The 18,234-nt window shown below is 40.6% G+C and overlaps 2 protein-coding genes across 2 annotated transcripts; one reads left to right on the top strand and one right to left on the bottom strand.

Annotated features, from left to right (window-relative positions):
- Positions 1-1,219: 1,219 nt before the first annotated feature.
- LOC115735661 (auxin-responsive protein SAUR67-like) lies at positions 1,220-2,299 on the bottom strand. Its single transcript, XM_030667027.2, has 2 exons — positions 1,955-2,299; positions 1,220-1,924 (listed from the first exon to the last, which is right to left on the bottom strand). Exon 2 carries the CDS (start codon positions 1,908-1,910, stop codon positions 1,353-1,355), a length of 558 nt encoding a protein of 185 aa, XP_030522887.2. The 5' UTR covers positions 1,911-1,924; positions 1,955-2,299; the 3' UTR covers positions 1,220-1,352.
- Positions 2,300-6,266: 3,967 nt separating this feature from the next.
- On the top strand, positions 6,267-6,807 carry LOC115735918 (auxin-responsive protein SAUR64-like). The gene has a single exon (XM_030667357.2). The coding sequence runs from the start codon at positions 6,296-6,298 to the stop codon at positions 6,641-6,643; it is 348 nt and encodes a 115-aa protein (XP_030523217.1). The 5' UTR covers positions 6,267-6,295; the 3' UTR covers positions 6,644-6,807.
- Positions 6,808-18,234: the final 11,427 nt, after the last annotated feature.

Here is an 18,234-nt window from a genome sequence, read left to right as displayed (position 1 = left end):
ATTTGAGATGAATGACATGGGTAATCTCTTATACACATATCGAGTATCCACTATATGCATTTACAAATGGTGCCGGAAACACTTCTATTCAAATTCAGTATACAATGTGTACAAGATCCAAGATGAGTTATATAATTTCAACAAAGATTTGTACGTATAAGGAGTATGATTTCAAAGCAAGCAACAATGGTTCGGTCCATTGATCAATCCGATGCTCAATATTAAATTGTAGCCACTTAATGCCCTGTGACAAGGCTTAGAAAAGTTCGCCTTGCCTATATCAGACAGTGATTTGGCCCAAAATATGATGTCCCGAAAAGAACATGCATACTCACAACTCTTCAACGGGTTCAAATTATAGTCATAGGAGAATAAAACCATCAACACAATCCTCGAGCTAGTCGTAAAACCATTTCAGAGTTGAATTCAACAAACCGGTTCACCAATTCTATATATAGAATAATTGTCACATGATTCGATGCCTCTTTCATAATTGCAGGAGGGAGGAGAACAGAGTCGCGCACCAGAAGAAATAAAGATGGGCTGAGGTCATGGCTTCATGGACTTAACTAAGACATGGGCTTTTGCATCTTGGGCCTAATATTTTAAAGAGGCCCATTTGTGACAGTGACAGTTCTATCAGAACTAAGGGGCAGGAGACGAGAATTTTTGACTGCCATCTCTCCAACTATGGAATCACATTGTGGCCCTCACACTTGCCGGCGAGGGCCGCGATGGTCGCCGGCCCACAGTGAAAAAAAGAAAAGAAAAACAAAAACAAAAGGTACTATAGGAAGTTTAGAAAAAAAAAATTTGTAAAATCCATGTCAGCACCAGTTGCCATCATGACACGTAGAACAACCGGCATCTATATCAACGATTTCTTATCAAACTTGGCTGCAAAGGCCATATTGGCAAATTATCTAAAGCTTTAAAACTGAATTTGTCAAATTGAAAAGTTCAAGACTGAATTGGCCACCATAAATAAGTTTAGGACTTCTTTAGTAATTTTCTTCAGAAGCGACTTGAGAATGTGCTTAGATTTTGGTCATGTTCAAGTTTGTGACTCAAAGTAGAAACATGGAATCACAAAAGTACAAAATATTTATCAGGATGCAATTAGAGGGTAAAGTTCACAAAATAGTCGGTCTAAATATTGACGTTGGAGTTGACTGTAATCAAATTGCGTCCACTCAACAGAGAAAAGTACGCTAAATCATAGGAGTGAAGGAACTGTTTTCATTAGAATCTGACGAACCAAAAAATATGAACTGTAATTTTCCTTCAATTCTCTCATTATGTACATCCTAAAAGCCTCAATACATGAAAGGCAAAAGCATAAATACAAAGCTTCAATGACTGCACACTAGCCATTGTTGTCCAGTGTGATTCTGCTGGAGAGAGTTAGATAGTGAGCATGTGTTGGCTGTAATAGACATAAGGAGAGCCTTCTCGATTTCTGTGTCGGCACGCCGCTGGATCATCGAAACCATGTAGTCCATGAACATGGCATCGCATGGCAAAGTGATCGGTTCATTGCTTGGCAGCCCGAACTCTTCCTCGGATAACCTGAGCAGCTCTCGAACGACGCGGTTGTCTAAGTACTCAATCGGAAACATGAATCGCTTTTGGTCGATCGAGTAGACGACGAAATGTCCTCTCTGACCTAGCACTTCCTCGCCTCCATCGACTTGTGGAAATGAGATCCTTTTCCTTCTCATGGCAGCTATTCTCTGCCATTTTCTTGCAATCTTGACCAAGTGCTTCGGGCAGATCATTGTCTCTGTATTGGAATGTGGATGAAGAAGAAATAGGAGATTTTTGTTTCTGATCCTGAGGGCTTTGAAAAATGCCAAAGCTGTTGAGTTGAAGATAATGGACTGACTGGGGTCTGTTAAATAGTGGTGCATCAGGTGGCCACTGCATTAATGGGAGTCACCTTGTGTTGGTGCAGATCCATGTGATTTGTCTTGCAAGAGAATGTTAGGGGCGGGGGCGATGTCGGTTTCGGTTAGGCCATCAGTTCGTCTCCCGACAAGTACAGCTCCGTTGCTCGAGATGACCGTGGCACCTGTATTGCACCAGCATAAGAATGATGAAATGGAACTGCATATTCCTTTTATTTCACATGATATGTTCTTTGCTGGGCAGACAGTTTGGTGGTTTGTGAGTGAATGGACTCGGCAAGTTTAGGGCAGGCCCAATACATTGCTGATGGACACAAGATATCTTAAGCTCACACCAGACATGCCTTAGAGGATGTGGCTCATACTCGCCGAGCCTGATGGTTGCTCCTAGCTCTTGGTGCAAATCATCAGTTCATACTGTTATTTAATACGTCCTCTCGCAACTCGACAGACAGGAGTGGGATTACCCAACTATCACCGATTTTTGTGCTTGAAATGTCTGAATTTTCTGGGACCAGCAGCATTGCTTGCCAATGTGGTGAGGAGTTTCTGAGAAACTATTCAACTGTCTGTCTGTATTGATAATATGAGAACCGGCAGGAACCGATAGTGGCAGCTTTTCCGTGACCTTCAGCAATTTGTGGTTGATCTTGTGATTCGTGGAGAGAATGTGGTTAATCGAGTGGACAACCAAACTGATCTGGACCCTACTGTGAAGCTAAACTCACTTGCAAAAATAGTAAGAGAATCCTTCTCCTGTTGTGCAATCTTGTCCTAATAAGCCCCACAGAACCAAAAATCTTGACCCTCCATGAAGTTTTTCTCAACATGACCACATGGGTTTGCTTGCCATGTGACTTCACGTTGGAAAGAGATAATTCGTTAGCCCTCTCAGTATAAAACTCATGAAAGGCCAACACTTTCTGCACAACCAGGAATAACCCTCAAATTCAACTGAAAGCAAGTTCACTCTTCCGTTTGAGAATTTCGTGGAGTTGAACAAAATGATAAGCACAAAGAAGCTGATTCAAATGGTAAGGAAGTGGCACAAGATGGCCGCAGTTGGAAGAAAAAGAATTCCGTTTCATTGAACGAACAGCAAGTCCGCTTCAGCACATGCGAATGGATCATCAGTTGCTCAAAAGGGTCACTTCGTCTTCTATACAACAGATGAGAGGCGCTTCGTGATCCCTCTCTCGTTTCTCGGCCACGACGTAGTGAGGGAGCTCTTTAGAGCATCGGAAGAAGAGTTTGGGATTCCATGCGATGGTCCAATCATGCTTCCGATCGATGCACTATCTATGGAGTACATAATTTCATTAATTAGAAGAGGCATGGCTAAGGACCAAGAGAATGCTTTGCTTCTGCCGTTCACCAGACAAAGCTGCTCATCATCCTTAGCTTTCAATCGAGCATTAGAAAACGCAGAAATTCTTGTTTGTAGCTGACAGATATAGCACGTACCAGTACTTACTAGATTAATGACAGTAGCTTTGCAACAATATATGCCCTGTCCTAGTTCATTTCCAATTGGCTTAGACCATCATATCACTTTGTGATTAGTTGGTTTTGACTCGATCATTGTGTCCTGCACTACGGATCCGTGCAACCAAAGAGTATACAGGCTTGATTTAACGGTATCTAATCGAACCATACTATTACTATTCAAATGTTTCGGATTGGTATAGTCAGCTTGGTTGCCAGCTTGAGTGGTCATAGATCCTAAGCAAACAGTTCAAGATCATCTCAACCCCAAAGGGGATACTTGAAGCTTTTGGGTTCTTAATCACTACCAATGTATATGTTATGTTGTAATCGCCAACTTGAGGTCCTGGTTAAGGATCTTGAAATGTTCGCTAATTATATGCGGGTGCTTGATTGTCACAAGCAATAATGCAGATGATACTACCATCCTACGAGGGAGTGACAGGATAGAAACCATTCCAGTGATAAAAATCTGCAGCAATGGCCTGAGCTGAATCTTGCACACCACATAATTTAGCAAATTAACATGCCAATTATTTAGAAAGTTACCCCTCTCACGTGCGAATCGGATTAGGAGTGGCGTGTGAAAATTGACTAAAGCTGGTGGATGGCACAAATGAAAAAGGGCAGAACCCAGCTCTGCTCATAAGTGGGGAGAGACCGCATGCATATAAAAAGTGTGAAATTTTGTAGAACCACTGCCAACTGTTCTAAGAGCATAAGCTTTTAGGTTGGACTTTCTATCACTGTATCAGAGCTATTAGATGAAAGCATGGTTTAGTATTCAATTACTCTAACACTCCCTCTCTTGCTTGGTACGGTCTTTTTACCTAGTACGAAACGTGGACATATTTACTTGGGAAGGCAAATAGAGCCCGGAAGATTCGAACTCGGGACCTTCTGTTATGATATAACTTGAGATTTTGTAAAATTGCTGTCAATCGTTCTAAGAGCTTAAGTTTTTAGGTTGAACTTTCTATTAAAGAGCATATAAATTATGTTATCAAGCGACACGCGATATCTCAATACTAATCGATGAGACACATATTTTGCTTGTTTGGCAGCCCTTCTGTTACTCCTGGAACAGCAGTTCATGTCCTGCAGTTGCCTAAATGGTAACGTGTCCTTCTCTTCACTCATGTGGCCAGAAACATTCCTCCCTAATCATTGGCAAACTAGCATATAATGCATTTACAAATACACGTGTTTCTTTTCCTTTTTTACTTGTTTCCCCCGTGAATAGAAGTTAAGGCACTTATTGTCACACTCCAATCTACAAGTACAAGCAACATGATACGGCAGTCCTCACGTCCGAAGGAACGCGAACCCATACACATAATCAATATTAGTCGGTCATATAATTATACATCTATCCATCTATCTTATAACAAAGCTCGGACTTAAGTAAGTCTTTAAATTGCTTCATCTGAACTTTGGGATGTATTTGATAAAAAAAAAACTCTAAGATGTAAAATTTTAGGGGTATTCTTAGTCAACGGGGAAGAAAAATATTCATTTGACAATTAGGGGTGTGGGGTGTGTGGGCACCGACACGTTAAAATAAGGAACGCATCCGTGGAGCCCAAATTGGTTATAGGATCAGAGTTACGAAGTCCATTAAAAAAGAACACATGTCAAAATCCAACTCCCAAAAATTCTTGCCGCTATTGCTTGTTCTATTTGCTTGTAGCTTTAGAATCTAAAAAGGATTTGCGATGAATGACATGGGTAAATCATTGATGATCAGTGGTGAGTTCAAATCTCTTACACACATATCGAGTATCCACTATACACATTTACAAATGGTGCCCGGAAACACTTCTATTCAAATCCAGCATACAATGTGTACAAGATCCAAGATGAGTTATATAACTTCAACAAAGCTTTGTACGTATAAGGTGTGTGATTTCAAAGCAAGCATTAATGGTCCAATCCATCTATCAATTTGATGCTTAATATTAAGTTGTGATGACATGTGACAAGGCATAGAGAAATTCACCTTGCCTATATCAACCAGGTTGGCACAAACATGATGTCCTGAGAAGAACATGCATACTCACTGCTCTTCAACGGGTTCAAATTATAGTGACAAGAGAATAAAACCATCAACACAACACTCGAGCTAGTCATAAAATCATTTCAGAATTGAATTCAACAAATCGGCTCATGAATCAATATATGTAACCTTTCGCAATTCCTTCCATAGGATATGTTTCATGTGAGATTCTTCATCCATTTTACATATAATGAACTCATCGTCAACTATTTCAAGAGAAACTTCACCATGCAATTTCAAGGAGCCAAAATGTTAGAAAATGCCCGACCCGATTGTGTGAAACAAATGGGCTCTAAACCCCATTATTCATTTTAATAATTATCACATGATTCGATTCCTCTTTCATAATTTGCAGGGGGGAGGAGAACAGAGTCGCGGACAAGAAGAAGTAGAGATGGGCTGAGGTCATAGCTCATGGACTTAAATCAGACATGGGCTTTTGCATCTTGGGCTAAATTATTTTACAGAGGCCCATTTGTCACAGTGACAGTTGTATCAGAAGGGGCAGGACACCAGAAATTTTTGACTGCCATCTCTCCAACTGTGGAATCACATTATGGTTCTCCAGTGCATGAACAACCTGCAGCTGTAGAGACGCTGGACCTGCTTAGTCCATCGTCCACCAGACAAGAGTTAGTTATATCTGATCCTGGTGTTCTGTCTTTGATATAACTAATCACATGGTTTTTGCCTAGGAAAACACAAAAACAAATAGAACTACCTCTTCCGAATGTTGTCTCAGAAGTTGCTTATAAAACTCCTTCCCTTGCATTAACTCTAATCAGTGATAAGCAAGCAAACACTATAGCCCTAAGCTAAAGGAGCTCGATATAAGGAGCAAGAAACGATGATCAGCCCCAAGAAACTGCTTAGGATGGCAAGGAAGTGGCAGAACTTGGATGCCACCGGAGGGAAGTTTCTCGCCACGCCTTCAGTGGCAGATAAGGGACATTTCGTCGTCTACACGACGGATGAACGGCGCTTCATGATACCCTTGTCGTATCTTTGCAGCGACATCTTCCAAATGCTCTTTGAGATGTCTGAAGAGGAGTTTGGGCTGTCAAGCGACGGCCCTATCATCATGCCTTGTGATGCAGCTGCTATGGAGTACATAGTGTCCCTAGTCAAACAAGGCGTGGCTAAAGAACTGGAGAAAGCTTTGCTGAATTCAATTCTCTGTAGACGGTGCTCATAGACGGCATCTTGCTATCGAAGTCTGTTTCCAAGTTCTTGTTCGCAGTTAATGATAGCACCAACTCTAACGTGTAACTAGGCCACACCACACAGATGAAGCTTGTAAATATACTCAGCTTATGATTCTCAAATGTGAAGTATACAAAATCCTAGATAGTATATTTTATAATGGGTTTGTCCTAGATACGTATCAATAAATGTGTATGAATATCTCAAAGAAGAAGCACGAAGACTCTCGATCTGATATTCTGTTACTTCAAAAGTAGCTGCTTCAGCTTCAGCCACTTGAACAGAACACTTGACTTTCAATAACAGGGCAATTATCCTAATAAATGGTCAAAGATAAATTGGAAGAAATGGAATCCCAGAGCTTGACTCTATGGTTCTTTGAACATAGTTTTGTTGTTAGGCAAGCTCATCCTAAGTTGGATTGAGATCATGCACACAAATTGCTTGATATTGATATGGAAAAGTTCCCGACTGCCGACTCCGTATGTCCTCCGCAGGATTACATCTATAATCTTAGGGCTTTATTGGAGAAGGAATAGACTTGTAATATATTTCCGTAAGAGGGACGAAACCAGTTGGTGCTATCGGAGGTTCTCGATAATGAGAATAGGTGAAGATCAATCTGTAGTTCTGCTGCTTTTCCACATCAATATCCAGTTGACAGATGTCAGACTTTGAGATCATAACAAATTTGTCTTCCTGGAAGATCATAACTGTAAGTTACAGAATTATCATGAGATGAGATCTGAAGCCCCTTAGACCTGAAATTCGTGCTGAGTATGTTAACCAATCACAGTTAAAATGCTGCATACTTTCAATTTAGGCTCCAAGAAAAGGTTTGATGACAGCCTGAACTTGGCGTGGATCTAATAGTCGGGGAAAGTAAAATGTACTGTCTTAAATTGCAACCAGAGAGTGTTGAGTAGTAATCAGAAATCATGAACCAATGCGAAGAGAATAAATGACAGACCAATTTTCATGTGATGGAATGACTTATATTATTCACATAATTATGGCATGCTACTCCATTCAGCAGCTGCAAACATAAAGTCGTGGACATGAAAATCTCTCATCTAAAGCTGTACATGAGCTGCTGCAGCTCGTAATGGACATAAGCAGAGCATTCTGCAGGTCTTTAGCTAAGCCTCTGCCGATCATTGAGATTATATATTCCATACATGGCGCATCGATTGGAAGCCTGATAGGTCCACTGTTGGGAATTCCAAACTCTTCTTCGGATATCCTGAAGAGCTCTCTAATGATGTCGTTGCTGATATACGACAGAGAGATCGCAAAACGTCTGTTGTCCGAGCTGTAAACTACAAAGTGACCCTTTTGAGCGCATGATGATTTGAATTTGTTTCCTGAAGTGGCCCTGCTATTAGTGCTCCGTAGTGAAATTCTTTTTCTTCCAGCCGCAGCCGCCTTTTGCCACTTCCTTGCCATTTGGATCAGCTTCTTGGTGCTTATCATTCTCAATTCAAACAAACTGGAAAGACAGAATTTTTATTGTATAAGTTGGAATACTTTTGTTTTTCTTCTGGTTGATGGGAAAGTATTCCCTTGGGTTCTTTATATAAGGAGAGGACAGAGGCAGCTTGCCATCCTTTGCTGCTTTCCTCGAGGCAAGTCTCTTGGGAAGCAATCCCATGTGCTTCTGTTGGCAGAAGCTTTTTGAGAATTGAAATGTTCGGTCATGTAGGGCTATGAGCACATGCATAGCAAAGATGAAGGCCTCTCATACAGTGGTTGCAATTGTTTTCAAAAACATTCCGGGTCCAGTTAGTTTGGATGTTGTCAGATTGACCACATCACGTCCAAGAGTCACAGCAGGAACCACAAATTGCTTCAGTTGGTGGAATAAGAGAGCCTTATTGACCAATGACCGTCATTGCATGATCGATATCAACAAACACATTTAATCGCTTAACAAGAACTTGTCGTCTGGTTGATGAGTTAAGGTATTATAAGTTGCTTTCTCAGGGCCAGCAAAAGCAGAAATTTGAAGAATCAAGATAGGTTCTGCTAACACCAGCTGACAATGATAGGTGAATGTCTGTTGGGTCACTAGAGTATATGGTGGAAAATTGCTTAAGTTGGTGGAATAAGAGAGCCTTATTGACGCCACGACCGTCATTGCATGATCGATATCAACAAACACATTTAATCGCTTAAGAAGAACTTGTCGTCTGGTTGATGAGTTAAGGTATTATAAGTTGCTTTCTCAGGGCCAGCAAAAGCAGAAATTTGAAGAACCAAGATAGGTTCTGCTAACACCAGCTGACAATGTTAGGTGACTGTCTGTTGGGTCACTAGAGTATATGGTGGAAAATAACACAATCAAATTGTAGCCCCTTATAATTGCAGGAAGGAAAAATAGATGATTTACATGCAAATTTCATCTCCCCCACTCGCCGCCGCAACCAAAAGAAAGAACTGGTTACAGGTGAAATAATTTCTGGCTGTGCTATGGGTTCTGAAAGGTTTACTCTTGTTGATCTCAATATAATGCAAACTTTCCAAGTCCTAAATAGGCCATGCATTCTTCTTTGCAGGGTGTGGAGATGGACAAAGAAGAAAAACCTGAAAGCGGACACATCCTCCAAAAATTCCATGGTAGCATTTGAGTTATATCAACTAGTATTTATTTACCATTGAAACCCTCTGCAGTTTCATAGCATCAATTGGATGCACGAGGTACAAAAGTACCACTGTCATTAGCATGACCCAGCTGAAGATGTTTGCCAAATGCTAAATCTACCAAATCTTATCACTTGCAAACCACCAAATATGTCATCCCAGTCATCGACATTCTCGTTAAGGAAAAGGAATCTGTTCCTAGATGGTCATTCGTTACCTTATGTGGTTACGGTCTGTCTAAATGATTATTTTGACAGCAAGCGAAGACAACGAAATGGAAAATTGGCAACAAGAGTGCAGAAGAATGACCAGGATAGTTCCTCAGAACTCCCAAACAATATTGTTGCTGAGGCATGAAAGAGACATTGCAAAGCTTGTTTTATCGGTGACATAAACTACAAAATGACCCTTGTGAGGAACCAATGATCCGCTTTTGTTTCCTGAAGCGGCATGGCTGTTCATCCTCTGCAACAGTATTCTCTTTCTTCCGGTAAGAGCTAACTTTTGCCACTTCTTGGCCATTTGGATCAGTTTCTCGGTGCTTATCATTCTTTCTCGTGCCAAACAACTCTGAAAGACAGACTTTTTTTTCTTGTCAACGTTAGAAGGCTATTTTGATAGTCAAACGCAATTGCCCCGGTTGTTTTATATACAGAGTGGATGGCAACTTGCCTTCCAGTACAAACATAGATCATGGAATGGAAAGCCATTTGCTTATGTGCAGTATTTCTCAATAATTTAACCTTCTTGGTTTAGTTGGCCTATCAGCGGTTACAGAAGAACACAGAGGAAGCAGTCTAGTACTATTCTGAATACGATCCTGCTAGTTTAGTCGTCAACATGATTAATACAGTCCTGGTAGGAATCACAGAGAAACCACATATTGCTTGAGCTCACAGGAATGAAAATGCAACATTTGATGCTGAACCATCGGTGGACGTCCAATATTAATATCTACATAACTTTGTTTGACAGAAACTCATCATCAGATTTGACATGCCAATAGAAATTTCGAGATCTCAGATTGCGTAAGGATATCAGCGTTGCAAAACAAGAGTGAGGACCCCATTAAAGCTGGCCGGTTTCAGCCTTCTTGCTTGTTTGGTAGTCCATTTGAAGAAATCTTGGGTCAAGAAATCTTGCGAAAAGATCTTGGCATATGCTTACTAACTCAAAAGAATAAGCCATTTTTATTATTTACACAAACCACTACTATTTCCCTGACCTGATTTTGGGTGTTATAGTTGAAAGGCCTCAGTTGACAGAGCTTAACCTAGAGAGATACTTGGCGGTCATTCGCAGCGGACTAAATCTGTACAAAGTAGTAAGCCATTCCTTCCAATTCGATCCATTTCATCTACAACATGCATTCCTTACCGAATCAGGTGTTGAGAGAAAAAACTAAACTGAATGCTTGGTTAGGTCAATGTGACCCCAAGCTATCTATTTATAATAAAGCCAAAAGGCCAAGAATTACAATATTGCCCTTATTGCTACTATTCAGAAAATAATAAAGAAAATAGACAAATATGCCCTCATGGGCCAAATATTCTCTACACTCCTCCTCAAGTTGGAGCATAAATATCACACATGCCCAACTTGACTAAAATAGAATGAAATGATTTACTCCCTAATCCTTTAGTGAACACATCAGCGAGTTGATCATCGGACTGTACAAAGGGCATGCAAATTAATCCACTTTCCAACTTCCCCTTGATAAAGTGTCTGTCAATCTCCACATGTTTTGTACGGTCATGTTGTACAGGATTGTGAGCAATACTAATGGCGGCCTTATTATCACAATATAGCATCATAGGAAGATGAACAGATACACCAAGATCTTCAAGTAATCCTTTAAGCCATAAGATTCCCTCCTAAGAAAGTACAATACCTAGAAATAGACTTCCGGTCCGGAGATCCAGCCCAATCAGCATCTGTATAAGCTTCAACCTTCAAGCCATCATGAGGAGATAAAAGCACCCCTTTCCGAGGAGCAGATTTCAAATGCCGAAGGATCCGAAGAACAGCATTCATATGAGTAGAGTGTGGATCATGCATAAACCGACTAACCAAGCCCACAGCAAAAGCAATATCGGGTCGGGTGTGGGACAAATAAATCAACTTGCCCACTAACCGTTGATAACAACCCTTATCCACTGGATCACCTTCTTTTTCTTGAAGACGAGTATTGGTCTCAATAGGCGTATCAAAAGGGTGACATCCCAATAACCCAACCTCTATCAAAAGATCAAGGACATACTTCCTTTGGGATAGAAATATACCCTTTGAAGATCGAGCAACTTCAATCCCAAAAAAGTACCGCAGCTTTCCAAGATCTTTTATCTCGAACTCTTGTCCTAGAAACTTCTTCAACCGACCGATCTCATCACTATCATTCCCTGTGACAACAATGTCGTCTACATAGACAATGAGAATAGAAATTTTAGCACCTGATTTCTTCACAAACAAAGTGTGATCAACATTGCTCTGTTTATACCCAATAGAGACCATAGCTCTCTGAAACCTACCAAACCAAGCTCGAGGTGATTGCTTTAAACCATAAAGTGCACGTTTCAGCTTGCACACTTTACCTTGAGTTTTGTCACAAGAAAAACCCGGAGGAATCTTCATATACACCTCCTCTTCTAACTCTCCATGAAGAAAGACATTCTTCACATCTAACCGCTGAAGATCCCATCCCAGGTTAACAACACACAAAAGTAGTACTCGAGCAGTATTCAACTTGGCAATAGGAGCAAAGGTTTCTTGATAGTCAATTCCAAAGGTCTAAGTAAATCCCTTTGCCACTAACCGTACTTTATATCTGTCCACAGCACCATCTATATTTTGTTTGACTATAAACACCCACTTACATCCTACCGGTTGTTTCGCAGGAGGAAGACCAACAAGATCCCATGTGTCATTTTTCTTCAAAGCATACATCTCTTCCACCATTGCTTCCTTCCACTTCTCATCTGCAAAAGCTTCCCGCCAATTTTGTGGAATAGAAATAGAAGATATAGAAGACACAAAAGTACGATAAGAGCTAGACAAAGAGTCATATGAGACAAATTGGGATATATGGTGTTGAGTACAAGCTCTAGTACCCTTTCGAAGTGCAATAGGAAGATCAGAAGAAGAAACCATACCGGGAGTAGGAGAATCCAGATCAGGAGATGATGATTGAACAGGTAATGTCTCGGTGATCTTGACCTGCTTGTTGGTAATGGGCTCCCTACGACGATATGTCTTCAATGTCTTGCTATTATCTATAGTTTGCCTAACATGAGTGGGAGTAGACTCCCCCTGAAGTGATTGCTTTGCTATCTCCTCTTGTGTTACTGTACTATCCTCTTGTGTTGCATTGTTCTCCTCTTTAGCAGGAGAACACTCTTGTGAAGGAGGAGAATCGTCAGAGACTATCGGAGAAGAATGGTAAGTAATATCCCTAGGAACATCCAGAGTAGGGAACACCTCTACACTAGGACACTCTCCCCGAAGAGGTGGAGCTGAATAATATGAATGAGACTCGTGAAAAACCATATCCATAGATACGATGGTGCGCCTAGAAGGAGGATGATAACACTTATAACCCTTTTGAGTAGATGAATACCCAAGAAAAATGCAACGGAGACCACGGGGTTCCAACTTACTCTTAGACGTGGTGTTACGAGCATAACAAACACAACAAAAAAATTTTGGGGTAACAATAAAAGTTGATGATTCCCGCAAAACATTAATAGGTGTGCGAAAATCAAGAATTCTTGTAGGCATCCGATTTATTAAATAAGCAGCGGTTAAAATAGCATCACTCCAATATCGAGATGGGACATGATGGGAAAACATAATAGACCTAGCAACTTCTAGCAAATGTCGATTCTTTCTTTCGGCAACACCATTTTGTGCGGGGGTATCAACACAACTAGTTTGATGAATAATGCCACGATCAGAGAGATACCGTTGAAACCGACCCTCGGTGTATTCGGTGCCATTGTCACTGCAAAGAATTTTCGAAGTGGCATTGAATTGAGTCTAGACCATTTTGTGAAAATTTTGAAAACAGTGAAAAACGACACTCTTATGTTTCAACAAATAAACCCAAGTTGTGCGAGAATAACAATCAATAAAAGTGACAAACCAACGGTGACCGGAAATAGAAGTATGCCGGGAAGGACCCCACACATCAGCATGAATCCCATGAAAAGGGAAACGACTTCTATTATTTGAAGATGAATATGTTGAACGAGTTTGTTTAGCCAGAACACAGGCTTCACAAAAAAACTCGTCTTTATTACAAGCTAAGACGAGACTAGGAAAAACTTTTTCTAAAGTTCCTAAAGGGGGGTGACCTAATCTGCAATGCCACCGATGAAGGTCCGTCAATGCCAAATTAACTTGATGAGGCATAGAAGACAAAGCTAAAGTAGAAATCCCACTACCCTCGAGCAGATAAAGACCACCTTCCAATCTACCATGTCCAATTTCCTTCTCCGTTACCGGATCCCGGAAAACACAATAAGAAGGAAAAAAGATTACTTTACGGTTTAAGTCTCGAGTGAGACTACCGATAGAAAGGAGATTAGTGGAGAATGATGGAATATGTAAAACGAAAGACAAGGGAAGAGCGGAGGAACAATTGATAACCCATTTTCCAGCAATGGAAGAGAGGGTTCCATCAGCTAATCGAACTTTGTCTCTACTAGAAGTAGGGGTATATTGTTGAAAGAGACTAGAAGAACCTGTCATGTGATCTGTAGCCCCTGTATCAATAATCCATGGGCTGGAAACAATAGATATATTAAACCCCCCAAATAAGATACTTGAAGTGGATAGGTTTGAAGCAAAAGGAGAAGATGAATTGGCAACCGTAGAGGAGGTAGCAGCAGTAGAAGCTTTTAGTAGACGTCGAAATGCCCGAAGTTCTTCCCGGGATAAACCGATATCATTAGTAGGTGCAGCAGGAACAATTTCAATATGATTTGCCTTGTTTTTTGCCTTCCTTTATGCCCTTTTTGCCTCAAAATCTGCAGGTTTTCCATGTAATTTCTAGCATGTAGCTTTAGTATGATACGGCCTATGACAATGTTCACACTTGACCACTTCCTTAGAGGTATCAGCAGAATGAAAGAACGAACCAGATTTGGCAATAGTGCCAACATTGGTTTGTAGAGCAGATCGATCAACAGAGGAATGAAGCATTGCTGCTCTACGGCTTTCTTCAGAGTGAACTAGGGCATAGGACTGTTCCAGAGTAGGGAATGGAGACCGGCTAAGAACTTTAACACGTATCCGATCATATTCAACATTTAATCCTGCCAAGAAATCATAAACTCTGACCTTGTCCACATGCCTCTTGTAGACAGCAACATCCGCATCATTAGTTGGATGATAATCAGCATAATGATCTAGCTCTTGTCACAGACTCCGAAGCTCAAGATAATATTGAGATATAGTCATCTCCTTCCGAGTGGTGTCATGAACCTTTTTCTGAAGTTCATACACCCGTGCGTCATTCCCAAGTTGACCATAAGTATCCCTTGCAGCCATCCAAATATGTGCCGCAGTATCAAGAAGCAAATATCATTTTGCAATATGTGGCTGCATCGAGTTAAGCAAAAAAGACATTATCAAAGAGTCATTCGAGATCCACTTTTCCCGAGTAGTACCTGATGTAGTCGGCATCGCAGAAGTGCCGTTTATATGTCCCGTAAACCCATGGCCTGCAATGGTCAAGAATGTCGATCGAGACCATATCAAATAATTTGTGCCATCAAGCTTCACGGGAATCGCGGCAAAAGTAATATAATCCGTACGACCATCTCCGGTAGGTGTAGAGCCCGAACCCTCAAACATTATGTCTTAAAGCGTGAAGGGAATAATCAAACCACCAAAAAAACTTGGAACGAAGTCCTCCGGTTGTAGTCTGAATTTGTCCTCCAAAAATCAGCCAAATCGGATCAAGGGAAGGCAAAAAATCGATTTTTTAGGGTTTTGAAAACCTAAAAAAAAAATTGATAATTCTGATTTTTTCCCATAGAATCTGAAAAAAAATATTGTAGTCCATGAACTGCAGTACTTTGGTCTTCGCAACGAGATAACTGTGGGCCCGCGGCAAGGCGTAAACAATCTCAAATAAGAAGATTCAAAAAATCGCAGAAGAGGATGAACCACCTATCGTAAACCGCAAAGAAGCTTTAATTTATCTCGAAGAGGTGAGATTTAGGGCAGACACCAGATTCAAAGAATCACCTCATGAGTGCTGCCCTATCTTGTGAAAGAAGGCAAAGAAAAAGGTGAGAAGGAACTGCGGTGGGAGAGGGTGAAGGCTAAAAGAGAGAGAGAGGAGAACGCTTGCGTAGAGAAGAGATTAGGGTTACGGTTTCGGTTCAGCCCTAGCTACGATACCATGTTGAGAGAAAAAAACCGAACCGAATGCTTGGTTAGGTCAATGTGAACCCAAGCTATCTATTTATAATAAAGCCAAAAGGCCAAGAATTACAATATTACCCTTATTACTACTATTCAGAAAATAATAAAGAAAATAGACAAATATGCCCTCATGGGCCAAATATTCTCTACACCAGGTCATTGACGATATAGCCAAACCTCGGACAATTCTGTGAACAGAATAATTTGAAAACATATCCACTCTGGCTAAACCATGTTTAAGTAAATGATAGATCTCAGATTCTTAAGTTGTCCAGTCATGCTAAGCTGACATCTCCGATTAATTTCAGTTCAGTTACCATATAATTTATTGATCACGTACAATTTTGTATGTAATTAAGATATGTACTACTTTGCATACATCTGTTATGAATAAAATTGTCCAAGTCAAACGAAGCAAGCTAGAGATGTACTTATGATCTAATCCAGAACGACATGAACATAAGAAATCATCGTCCTTGTACTATCTACAAAAGACTGGTGAACACCGCATCAGTCAGCTACAAACCTAAATTCGTTCGTGTGTGGATGCTTTATCCAAGGCTAAGGATGATGAGCAACTGCTTCTAGTAAATGACAAAACTAAAGCATTTTCTTCATCCTTAGCTAAGCCTCTGCTGATCAGCGAAATGATGTACTCCATGGACAATGAGTCGATTGGAATTATGATAGGAGCACTGGTTGGAATCCCAAACTCTTCTTTCGATATCCTCAGGAGCTCTCTGACAATCTCATTGCTGAGATACAAAAGAGGGACCACAAATCGCCTCATGTCAGTAGTGTAACTACGAAATGACCCTTCCGAGCCACCGATGACCCAATTACATTTCCCAATGTTAAATCTCTATTAGACTGACGCCAGGAAATTCCTTTTTTCCCTATGCCGGCCACCTTTTGCCACTTACTCGCCATCTGAAACAGTTTCTTTGTGCTTATCATTTTGAATCACTCTAGAAAGATTCTGAGAAGAGGAGGATACTTGAACTTTCAACGCTGGAAATTGAATCTGTTTCGCCTTGAGTAAAAAAGCATTGGCCTGGACCTCCTCTATACTGAGGATGGCCCCTTGCCAATCCAATGTGGCTTGGGATGCAAACCCATGTGCTTATGTTGAGAGATAATTCTTGGACAAATATTTGGTTCTTTTGACTTGAACACATAACAGCAGAACATAGAGGAAGGCCGTCCTTTCTACGGTACCGGTGGTTTGACGACACCCCTGGCCCAATCATTTCGGCTGTCCACTTGATTACATTCTGTACCTAAGTCCCAACCAACAAGTTTGGACCACAAATTTTGCTCGAGCTCAAAGGATTAGAGGTACTCTATGCAAAGCCTCAACTGAACCCCTTCACCGTTTACTAGGAACTCAAGATTAGCATGACATGCTTATGCATCATAATTTGGCATCTCAAACAGATTGAAATTTCAAGAACACTGATAGATGTCTTATCACTGGGTGTAGACGACAGGTGTTGCCATGATCTTTTGGATAATGAGTCAATATGAGTGAATAAGCAAGTAATAAATGATGGCACTGATAGGACCACCGGTCAACTTATCCACAAACTTACAATTGTAGGAAAAATGAATTCAGTTTGATATTGAAATGCTCTAACATTATTTGTAGGAAGAGAAAACTAAAGTGCTGTTATATATAAAATGAGATTTTGTTTGAAAAGTTCCTGGTCTAATTCTTGATAATGTGAGGCCCGGAATACCATGCATTTTAATGCAAAGATCCCAAATGGTAGGGACCAAGATTTCATCAATCCGGCCTTGTTTTGTGGTTGATATCCACTGATATATGATCACCTTGGGCAAAGAATATACTTGCTGGAAGATGTATTGACCCTAGACATGGACATCATCCTCGCCTTCTTCTACATCCAACATTCTCATGGCTCTGCACCATTACCAGGAGACTTGACATTAATGGAGTGCCCTTCTGAGTCAGCATTAATTTAGGGACTCCATCAGTGCATTTTTCCTTCTACTCACCAGATCAGTAACAATATGACAGTCAAAATCTTGTAGTGTGACCCATGGTCGAATATTATTGCACTATGTTCGGTGCCTTTACCTGTGATCACATCTCCAAGTGCTTGATATTTTATAGAACCAGCAAGGACAGGATGGATTTGGTCAGGGCATTGCTTAAAGTAGAAGACGAAATGAAAGTAATGTACCCAAAGTACTAATGGCTTGTAACGGGTAGGAAGATGGGATCTGCATGCCACTTTTCAAGTTCCTAGAGCTTGGTTAGCTTTTCTTGTCAAACTTCGGAATAAGAAATCTGGCCATCACTAGAACAAACTTAGAACGTCATAGAGTTCTATGGGGTGATTAGGAAATACAAGAGAAATTTATCACTTCATAAAGAAAGAAATCATATACTTTTTTCAGAGTGAACTTCTAGACCCAACTCTTGATTGTTTAGGATAGTTTCATAATTATTAAACTACAGAGCTCTCCAATCTACAGTTTCTCTCCGTA

Source organism: Rhodamnia argentea, chromosome 11 (assembly GCF_020921035.1).
Source record: "Rhodamnia argentea isolate NSW1041297 chromosome 11, ASM2092103v1, whole genome shotgun sequence".
In the NCBI taxonomy this organism is placed as follows: domain Eukaryota; kingdom Viridiplantae; phylum Streptophyta; class Magnoliopsida; order Myrtales; family Myrtaceae; genus Rhodamnia; species Rhodamnia argentea.
The sequence above is the reverse complement of the archived record's forward strand: the minus strand, read 5'-3'. Positions and strand labels throughout refer to the sequence as shown.